Genomic DNA, 9,682 nt, shown 5'->3' on the forward strand with positions numbered 1-9,682 from the left:
AGTGGTGAAGGGCTCATGAGCCGGCTCACCGGGCAGCAGAGCAGGTGTTTCATGGGCAGCTCCTGCCCGGAATGGGGAGATGTGGCCAAGCTAAAAGCACTCTGAGTGGTGCTGAGCATCCCTGTCTAATAGGTTTGGAGGTGGGAAGCAATAATACCCAGGTGAATGAAGGAAATCAATGTTGCAGATCCTGTGGGTTTGCTGCAGAAAGTCTTGGCATCTTCAGGGAGCAATCAGTGCTGTCCTGGGAGTGCTGGGACAGGCTGCAGCCTGCCCAGGAATTCTTGGGAACAGGAATTCTTTCCCCAAGGCTAGCTCTCCCTGGAGACACCCCGGGGATGGAGCTGTCCCTGCCAGCCCTTGGGTCTCTGCTGGAATCCTTTGCAGGGCTCCCACAAGGACCCAACCAAACCCACCCCTCTCTCCAGAGGCCACCAAGGGGCAGCAGCCCTGGCACTGGGCTCCAGCTGGTGCCTCAGGGCTGCTGAGCTCTGTGTCGAAACCTCAGGGGTCACCCAGGGAGGCTTTACAGGCAGCCCATGGCAAGGAGCACGGGCAAAGCTGCCCCTTGCTGGAGTCCCGGCTGGTCCCTGGCCTTGGAGCCCCTGCCAGCTTTGAGCACGTGTGGGATTCACCCAGGCTGAGCCTGGAAAATCTGAAGCCCAGAGAAAACTCCTGGGTGGGGCAGGGGAGCCTCCCCCAGGCTGTGCTGGGTGTCAGGCCATGTGGCAGACAGATGACAAGGGTGGCTTCAGCACTGGGGTATAAATGGCTCTGAGGAATTCAGTGCTGCCTCCGGGGACCCCCGAGGCTTTGAGAACCTGGCCTGGCAGCTCAGCAGGCAGGCACAGCCTCTCCTCTGCCTTACTTGGGTACCTGACACAGCATTAAAGCTTGGCAAGCCCCCTCCAATGAAGTGTCTGTTCTGAGGAGAGACTGCAGGAGCTGGGCCTGTTTAGTCTGGGGAAGAGAAGGCTGAGGGGGAATCTCATTAATGCATATAAATATCTCAAAGGTGGCTGCCAAGAGGATGGTGCCAGAGTCTCCTCAGTGCTGCTCAGCAACAGGATGAGGAGTAATGGCCATGAAGCAAAACACAAAATTTTCACCTCAACATGAGGAATAACTTTACACTGAGGGTAGCAGAGAACTGGAACAGCTCCCCAGGGATGTTGTGGAGTTTCCCTCTCTGGAGACATTCCAAATCCACCTGGACTCATTCCTGTGTAACTTGGCCTAGGTGACCCTGCCTTGACAGGGGGGTGGACTGGATGGTCTCCAGAGATCCCTTCCAACCCTTATAATTCTGTTATTCTGTGAAAGAAATTTAAGCTTCTCAATAGCACTAGGAGGCAAATTGGGAATTTAGTATGCCGAGTCAGCCCAGAGTTAACACACCAAGTTAACCCACACTTGTCCCTCCTCTGCTCTGTCCATGGAGGAGCCCAATCCTCTGTGAATTTTCCACTCCCCACTGGTGTCCCAATGTTTGCCCACTCTGGGAGCCCTGGGGTGGGCACCAGGACTGTGGCACTGCTCTGTGCTGGTAGCTGCTTGTGCTCTGGCAGCATTTGAGATGAGAGCAGATCTGCAAGGTGCAATAAATGCTGTGACTCCATTCAGCTTTCTCTGTACACTGGACTTGCTGCCCCGCTGGGGCTGGGTGCCCTTGGGGTAAATCAGGAGGAGGAACAGAGGAAGTCCCATTCAAGCAGCACATTCAGGAACATCTAAAGTCCTGCAGGGGCTGGAAGCAGGGGCTGATCCAGCCCTTCACTGTGCCTGTCACTGTGCCCTGAGACAACACTGCTGGGCCACCTTCCCAGCCAGACACCCAAGAGCCAGGCCAGGTCAGGCTTCACCTCTCAGCAGCAAGGGAAAGGTGGGGACTGAGCCAGCAGCCTCTCAAGAAAGGGATTAGCAGGATGTTAAGGGAAGCCAGCTCTTTATCCCTTCATAAACAGTTATTAATACCCTGGCCAGCCTCAGGCTTGGCAATTCCCCACTTGCTTTCAGAGGATGTGGTCCCAACTGGAGGGTGCCTGCAGCTGCTGTAATTCGGGGAGACAAGCACTGAGCTCTGCTCTTGCTCTGGGTGTCCCCACAGGCAGCCAGGTCCCTCTGACAGCACCCAGTCCCCAGGGCTGTCCCTGCCCCAGTGCCGCTGTCACCCAGTGCCCATGGGCTGGCAGAGGTGACATCCCGAGGGTCTGCAGGGTGCCAGTAGCACCTGGGTGCCTTCCTCCCCACCCGTGGTGCTTGGCCCACTCCAGCAGGGCTGTCTGGCAAGGAAGGGTGGTCTGGGGCTCACTGCGGCCAGGGGACAGCAGTGGGGGGATGTCCCGGCTGGACGGGACCCTGCTGGCCCCAGGCTGTGTGATGGCAGTGGCGGGGCTGAGCCTGGAGCAGCCCCAGCCTTCTGCTGCTGCCCAGCAATCCCTTATCCAACCCCTCCAAAAATCTCCTCCCTTCCATTTCTGCAGATCTGTGTGGGCACATGTGACCTGAAGGTTTCACTGGGACCCCGATACTCCCCAGGCACACCGTGCTGTCCCAGTGCCACCCAAGCTCTGGCACTTGGTTTGTGGTCCCAGCTTTGATGTCACGGAGCGGGACCACCACGTCCTCCTCCCACAAATCACTCAGCACCTCGGGCTCCCTCAGGGACTGGCTCTGCCCCAGCCTGGCCATCGGGGGAAGGCAGGGAGGGCTCACCATGTGTCTTTGTCCTTCCACCGGAGACATCGACAGCTGCCTCTCGCTGCAGCTGCCGGGGTATCCATCACCCCGCAGGGATGGAGCGGGACAGGCACAGCCCGGGCTGAGCAGGGCTCTGTTCCAGCCCTGCCTCAGGGACAGCTGCGGGCAGCGCCGGGGCTCGGGGCCAGCAGCTCCGGCTGTGCCCGCTCCCCTCACACCTGGCGCGGCATTCCCAGGGCACGGAGCACGGGCAGGCCCCCAGCTGACCCCAGATGTGTGCGGGGTGGGCACCCGCGCTGAGTCCTCCGCACCTCCTGCCCTGGCTTTGCCCTCAGTTCCCTTGCCAGGCTGTGGCCCCTTTGTCCCGGCTCCCAAAAGTGGCAGAGAGGGAACCACCCACAGCAGGGCTTGCGCTGGGAGAGGCAGGACAGTCTCAGGAGCCTGGGAGCCAGGGCTGGGGTGCTTGGGATCCTTGGGAAGCCCCAGCCCCATGGAGGGGGTCTGGGCTCCCCCCTCTCACAGTGAGTTCTTGCCCGGCGCTTCTGTCCCCTGGCGGGGACGATCCCTGCGGATGGATGCTGACCAGGCTGCCGTGCCTCTCCTCCCCCCGTTCCTTTCCCGCGAGGTTCCCCAGCTGTTGGGGAGCAGCATTTCGCCCCCCGGCCCTGGCAGCCCCGCCGTGTAAGCGGAGAAGGCAGCAGGCTGGGGATTATCGGGACAATCGGGGCTGTGACAGCAGCGAGCACATGGCAGCGCCGCTGTCGGGGCTGCGGGAGCTCAGCTCGGCATGTCTCCTTCTCAGAGATAATCTACAGCCTGATAAACCCGCTGCCAGCGCCCTTCCCCCTCCGAAATTTGGGCCGCTTTAAACTGTTCACGGCATTGCAACACAAAGGGGCTGTCAGGAGGAAATTGGTGCTGCCGCGGATAAATGATCCCCTCCTGTACCCGTCTCAAACAGAAGGGATTTTATCTTTTCTCCGGGCTGCTCACTCTCTGGCAAGGCTTTCCAGGGGATTTTGTGTGACAGCCCAGAACCTCAGACCTGCTGGACTTCTGTTCTGTGCAGAACTCAATGCAGCCTTACAGTAATTAAAGGGAACTTATAAAAATGAGGGAGTGACTTTCTACACAGCCAGATAGTGCTAGGTCAAGGGGGAAGTGGTTTCAACCAAAAGAGGAGAGATTTAGATTAAATGTCAAGAAAAATTCTTCACTGTGAAGGTGGTGAGGCCCTGGCATGGGCTGCCCAGAGAAGTGGTGGATGGCCCATTCCTGGAAGTGTCCACAGCCAGGCTGGATGGGCTCAGAGCAGCCTGACCCAGCGGGTGGCATCCCTGCCTGTGATCATCTGGAACAAGATGATCTTGAAGGTCCCTTCCAACCCAAACCATTCTGTGATTCTGTCCCTTCTGCAGATCTCCAGTAGAAGGGGAGGGAGGGAGGGCACAGGGAAGCTGCTGGGACCAGGGCACCTGATGGACTGCTGGCAGACTCAGCCCAGCACTGTGGTGTCACCTGCTGTGCCACCTGTGCCTGGCACTCCTGGTCACTGCCAGCCCCCCAAACAAGGCTCTGCCATCCCCCAAGGCCTCCCCTGAGAGTCCTGTGGTACCAGGAGTATGAAATGCCAGCCCCCTGCCTCCCTTCTCTTGGCAGCCCACCCTCATCAGCACCTCCCTCTCCAAACTGAGATGGAAAGAGTTGCAGCTCTGGACAGTTGATTATTTAAAGCTGTCGGGAGTGTTTAATTTAACCCTGGATTCATCATTCCCAGCTTGTTTCCATCCTCCAGGCACCCGAGCTCCCCCTCTCTGTGTAAACTCTGCGAGCTCTTCCCCTCCAGCTGGTCTGCTTCCCGGTGTCCCTGCAGTGACTGGCACAGCCAGGGATGCCCCTGTGCCAGGGGCTGTGGGCACAGGGGGCTGTGCCAGGAGTTTAGCCGGGGGTCAGGAGCTGGATGTGCCTCACCACAGCCTGGGCACGATGGGAGGGAGCCCCTAAATGCCCATGAAGGGATGACACCGTGGGAAGTGTTTCTTACCAGAGGTTATCCTCTGGCAGTTTTTTTATTTCCTTATCTGCTGCAAACCCCTCGCTCCCCTATGTCTGTGCTCAGCTCTGCCAGGGCTCTGGGACCCTCCTGGGCATGGCTGTGGCTCCTGCTGCCATCAGGCCTGCTTGTGGCATTGCCAGGGCAGGAGATGGAGCTCTGGTATAACTGAGCTGTACAGGGGAGTGCATGCCTGGCCCTAAATTCACCGTGTGTGAACGTGTCCTGAGGCAGGAGCAGTGCCCTGCCTGCCATCCTCAGAATCCCAGCCTGCCCTGGCATCCCCTGGGTCATGAAAGGTTCCTCCAAGTTTGCCCTAGCCCAAAGTCAGGCCTAGCACAGACCCAGTTCCATTTATAGAACCCTTCAATTAGAGGACAGCATTTTCCCAAGTCCTGCAGAAACACAACACACTTTGGCAAAGGAAAAAAAATCCCTGTCAGATGCCAGCCCCGTCCTTGTGGTGACCCCTGGGGCAGCATTGCTCACTCAGGTGCTGGGCAAAGGAGGGGCTGAGATGCAGCTTGTCACTGCTGCAGCACTGCCTGTGAATCCCCATGTGGCTGATGGGTTCCTAACAGAGAACCCCACCTCTCCACAACCCAGGACCAGTTAGAGCCTGGCTAAACCCATCATGCTCATGGGGTGGTTTTTGTCCCCTCCCTAGGCAATGGTTGATGTGGAAAAGTGCCCAGGAAGGGCTGACTGGGTGGAGAGAGCTGCCCCAAACTAAAGAGAGACAGAGCACAGCACAGCCACCACCCTAAGGTCACATCCATGTCCCAGCTTGGTGCCAGGTCTCCTGTCCAGGGGAAGGACCTGGAGCAGCAGCAGGTTGTGCTGACCAGAGAGAGATCCAGGCAGTAGTGAAGGCAAAAAGGAGCTGCATCCAGCCCAACCACGGTTTGCTGCTGGGAGGGAGAGGAAGCCCAACCACACCAGCCCAAGCCCTCCTCCCTAGGCAGAGCTGAGCATTCGTCCTTGTGCAAGGCAGCGGAAAGACTTGGCTCCACCATCCCTTCCACATCCCATTGCTGGGATGGCAGGAATCCCCTGCTCCTTGTGCCAAGAGCCTCTGGCCAGGGATGAGCCAAAAAGCTCATTTTAAACCTTTCAGTCATGGGACTGGAAGAAGTTAATGTGCAGCAAGAGGGGGAGTTAGTCAGAGCTGCCATGCAGGGACCAGGTTTTTATTAAGTGGAGAAAAAGCCTCCAAGTAGCCTGGATTAAGTGGTTAGAGCTGGCAGGCCAGCCCTGCTCCTGGCAGGGGCTGTGGGAGCTGCTGTGGGAGGCTGTGAACCCCTGTACCCTCCAAAGGGGGATATTAAAGAGGGGGTGTTGAAGGATGTGAACCCCTGAACCCCTCCAAAGGGGAGTATGTGTTACCAACCCACAGCATCCTGGAGCCAGCGGATGCTGGTGGCCTCAGAGAGCTCTGTGGTGACAAGGAATTTGCAGAGATCCTAGCCAGAGCTGTGTCATGCACACACAGAGCCACAGGTGATATTGGCGAGATCACAGAAATGGCATTTATGGGTGGTGCTCCAAAACATGAATTCCCCTTTCAGCGAAAGGGATGAGGTTTAACCCCAAGCTGAGAACAGATGAGTGTTAGGGATCCTTCAGCAGGCTCTGCCAAGCACTGGAGCCCGAGCAGATACTGAGCAGAGGATGCCCAAGCTCTGAGAGCCCGTTGGAGGGTTGGAGGGTGCTACTGCCCTCACATCAGTCACCTCCAGGATGCCCAAATCCCAGCTCCCCCAGGTTCCACACGATGTGGGTGCACTGGTATCACCCCACACCTCCCCTGGGCAGGCTGGAACAGCTGCCCTGTGAACTCCCTGGGCATGGAATGTGCTGGAGCCCCCAGGGGGTGGAAGGTAGGAGGGTGCCAGTGCCCACACTGCCCCAGTGCCCACAGCTGCAGCCTCTCCCCTTCTCTGCTTGCAGCTGGCATCAGAGGTGGCATCTCGACGCTGGACCATGGTGCTGTGAGGGCCAGCAGACCCTGCCCACTGCCCTGTGCCAGCATGAGGGCTGCCCCTGGCCACTGGCTGTCCCTGGCCACACTCCTGCTCTGCCTCCTCCTGCAGCAGCTGGGCAGCAGCAGGGCATGGAAGCAGCACGCCCCACGCCTCCGCCTCACCTACAAAGGTAAGGGTTCCTCGGGGTCTGCACCCTGCCTGGGAGGGCTGGACAGCTGTGTCCTGGGCTGGGGCTGAGCTGGGTACCCCTGGGGATGTCCCCTGCCTTCAGCTCACAGGGACACTGAGCCCTGGGACAGTCTCACCAGCCTCTTCCTCTGCCTCCCACCACCACAGTCCTACCCCAGCTCAGCCCCTCTGCTTTTGACTCTCCTGTTCTGTCAGTAGAGACTGATCCCCTGTGCAGATCATCTCCCTGCTGCACTTGTCCCTTCCTCCCTGCATCTGTGTCTCTGTTTGGATGATGAGTTCTTCAGGGCAGGCACAGTTTGCTCCTCTCAAGCCTGATGCTTTGGTGACCTGAAGATGCAGCAAGGGCAGACTGACAGCACAAAACTCAGCCCAGAGAAGTGTGGGAAGGGAGCACCTAGAGGGGAATGGCCTGAGCAGCTAGAGCAGAACCCTGCCAGCCTGGCAGCTTTTCACTCTGCCATGAACCTGCAGCATGGATGAGGCCATCTGAGCTGCTTTCAGCTTCTCCTGTGTGAAAAACAGCAAGCCTCTTTGGAGGATGGCAGCTCAGCACATCCCCAGTGCTGCCCTGGATGTGGCCGTCGGGAGGGCCAGCTCAGCCCTCTCCACAGATGAGATTTGGTGGAGCAGCTTTCTCATGGGCACAGCACTCCAGGCTCCAGGGCCATGCTTGGCCCATTCCATCACCCTGAGAAGCTGCTCTCCAGGCAGGGGCAACCAGCACAGTGAAAGATGCTCCCCTTTGGTGGCTGGAGAGGGCTGGACCTCCCAGGGGTGCAGGATATCTGTGTGAGGAGATGGCCCTGCTGACAGCCCAGCCCAGAACCAGCCCAGCTCTGCCTTTCCTTGGAGCCAGAGGAGCAGATGGGCCTGCTGGGGCAGCTGGACAGAAAGGGGCCTGGTGACTTCAAAGCCCCCCAGTGTCCCGGGCCAGCATGCCAAGAGCCCTCTGCCTTGGGCAGAGGCAGGAGAGGAAGCTCCCAGCATCAGGAGGGCTCAAGCACGAAGTGAACAATGGTTGAAGGGATGTGACTCATGGACAGCACGGGGCAGGTTCAAGGACACAATGCCTTGGGAAGTTTAGGTTTAGAAACTTCTAGGAAAAAATAAATAAATAAAAGGAGGGCTGTGAGAGTCCATGCACGGGACCAGCCCGGCCCTCAGATCCCAGCACGGATGGGGGTGGCGGGCAGAGCCTCGGTGGGGCAGGAGGAGACGTAAGCAGGGCCGAGAGAAGGAAATGACAGCAGCGAGGCCCGGGAGAGCACAGGAAGGATGGGGCACAGGGCACGGGGCCAGGAGCAGCAGCAGCGCCTCCCGCCCTGCCCAGAGCTGCCGAGGAGGTTTAGAATAGCACACGGGGCAGCCGGGGCTCGGCCGGGTCAGGCTGGGGCAGCCCCAGCGCTGCCTGAGCTCAGCCTCTCCTCCCCCAGGCTTCCACAGCAACCCTGCCAGCTCCTCCTGCGGGAACATCCCAGGAGCTGGCACCGGCTCCTCTGCCAGCCTCTGATCCGCAGCCAGGCCGGACTCAGAGGCTGCCACCACTCAGCAAGTGCTCCGGAGCACGGGGAGGTCACAGGGCTCTGTTATCACCCAAGGGCTGCCCTGCACGTCCCTTATCAGCCAACAGCAGTGAGGGGCCAGAGCCTGATTTAGCACCAAACTTGCCCTGGGCTCCAGGGATCTCCTCCGTGGGCTGCTGTGCCTGTGAGGGGGCAGGGGACAGGGCAGCACAGCCGGGCTGTGACCCCAGGAAGCTCGGGGTCACCCTGCACGGGGATGCTGTGGCTGAGGGGCAGGAGGAGATGATGGATGGGACAAGGCCATCCACAGTGGTCCCGGCAATAAAGACAAACACCGTGGCCTTGGGAGATAGTGAACACAAAGGAGAGGATGTTTCTCTGGGCTCACCCATAGATTTGGCCGTGGCATGGCTGCTGCAGAGCCCCCCTGGTTCCCTTTCTCCAGCATCAGGTTTGGATCTAATGACCCGAGGGTGAGAAGAGGCTGGGGTTTGTGCAGCAGCTTCCTGGCTCTGGATCCCAGCACTCGATGTCCCCTTGGTGAGGGAGCAGAGCCATGGGGTCAGGCTCAGACCCTCCTGGTCATTAACCTGCAGGAGGGTGCAAGTGCAGGGCAGTGAGTCCTTCCAGGGCTCTCCCACATACTGCCAGAGGCAGCAGAGAGGGCGCTTCAGCACCCTGCCTGACCTTGTCCTCACACAGGGTTGACAGTGACCAGCCAGTGACATTCACTGGGACCAGGCTTGTACCCATTCCCCTTAATTACACTCATGTACTGGATGAGCCTTTGCCCTCCCACCCAATCCCCCTCCCAGAGCCCTGTCTGACATTTTCCCCGGATCAGGCAGGTCCTGGGAGCACTGGCAGACACAGGAGGGTGAACGATGCACCCACCCTGTTGGAGATCCAGCAGGGACAATGGCCCGCAGGGAGGGACAGGAATTCAGCTGTTAATGCCATTCAGCTGGTGGGAAATGGCTGGGAAGCCTTCTGCCCTGTATCTCCGGCACCCAGAGAGCCCTTGGGCACTGAGGGAAGCGGGGCTCTGTGGTTTTTGTGGCAGCAGGAGGAGAAACAGTAGCTCCCTGATGTGGCTTGGAGCTGCTGCTGGCAGAGGAGGATTTGTGTCCCCGCCGGAACGGGAGCTGCCCGGGGCAGGGGAGAGGGAAGCGCCGGCTGGGAGCCAGCCTGGCCGCTGGGCGCGGGCAGGGGCCCGCGCCGGCGGGGCC

General features: G+C 59.3%; 1 protein-coding gene across 1 annotated transcript in view; it reads left to right on the forward strand.

The window, feature by feature from the left end:
- The window catches only part of LOC102043069 (semaphorin-3D), a 23,190-nt gene that overhangs the window by 4,834 nt on the left and 8,674 nt on the right, over positions 1–9,682 (forward strand). The window contains exon 2 of the mRNA XM_031058227.1: positions 6,704–6,907. Coding sequence (XP_030914087.1) covers positions 6,784–6,907 — 124 coding nt within the window. The 5' untranslated portion in view covers positions 6,704–6,783. The remainder of the gene's footprint in view (positions 1–6,703; positions 6,908–9,682) is intronic.

This window comes from Geospiza fortis, unplaced genomic scaffold (assembly GCF_000277835.1).
Source record: "Geospiza fortis unplaced genomic scaffold, GeoFor_1.0 scaffold78, whole genome shotgun sequence".
Classification (NCBI taxonomy): Eukaryota; Metazoa; Chordata; class Aves; order Passeriformes; family Thraupidae; genus Geospiza; species Geospiza fortis.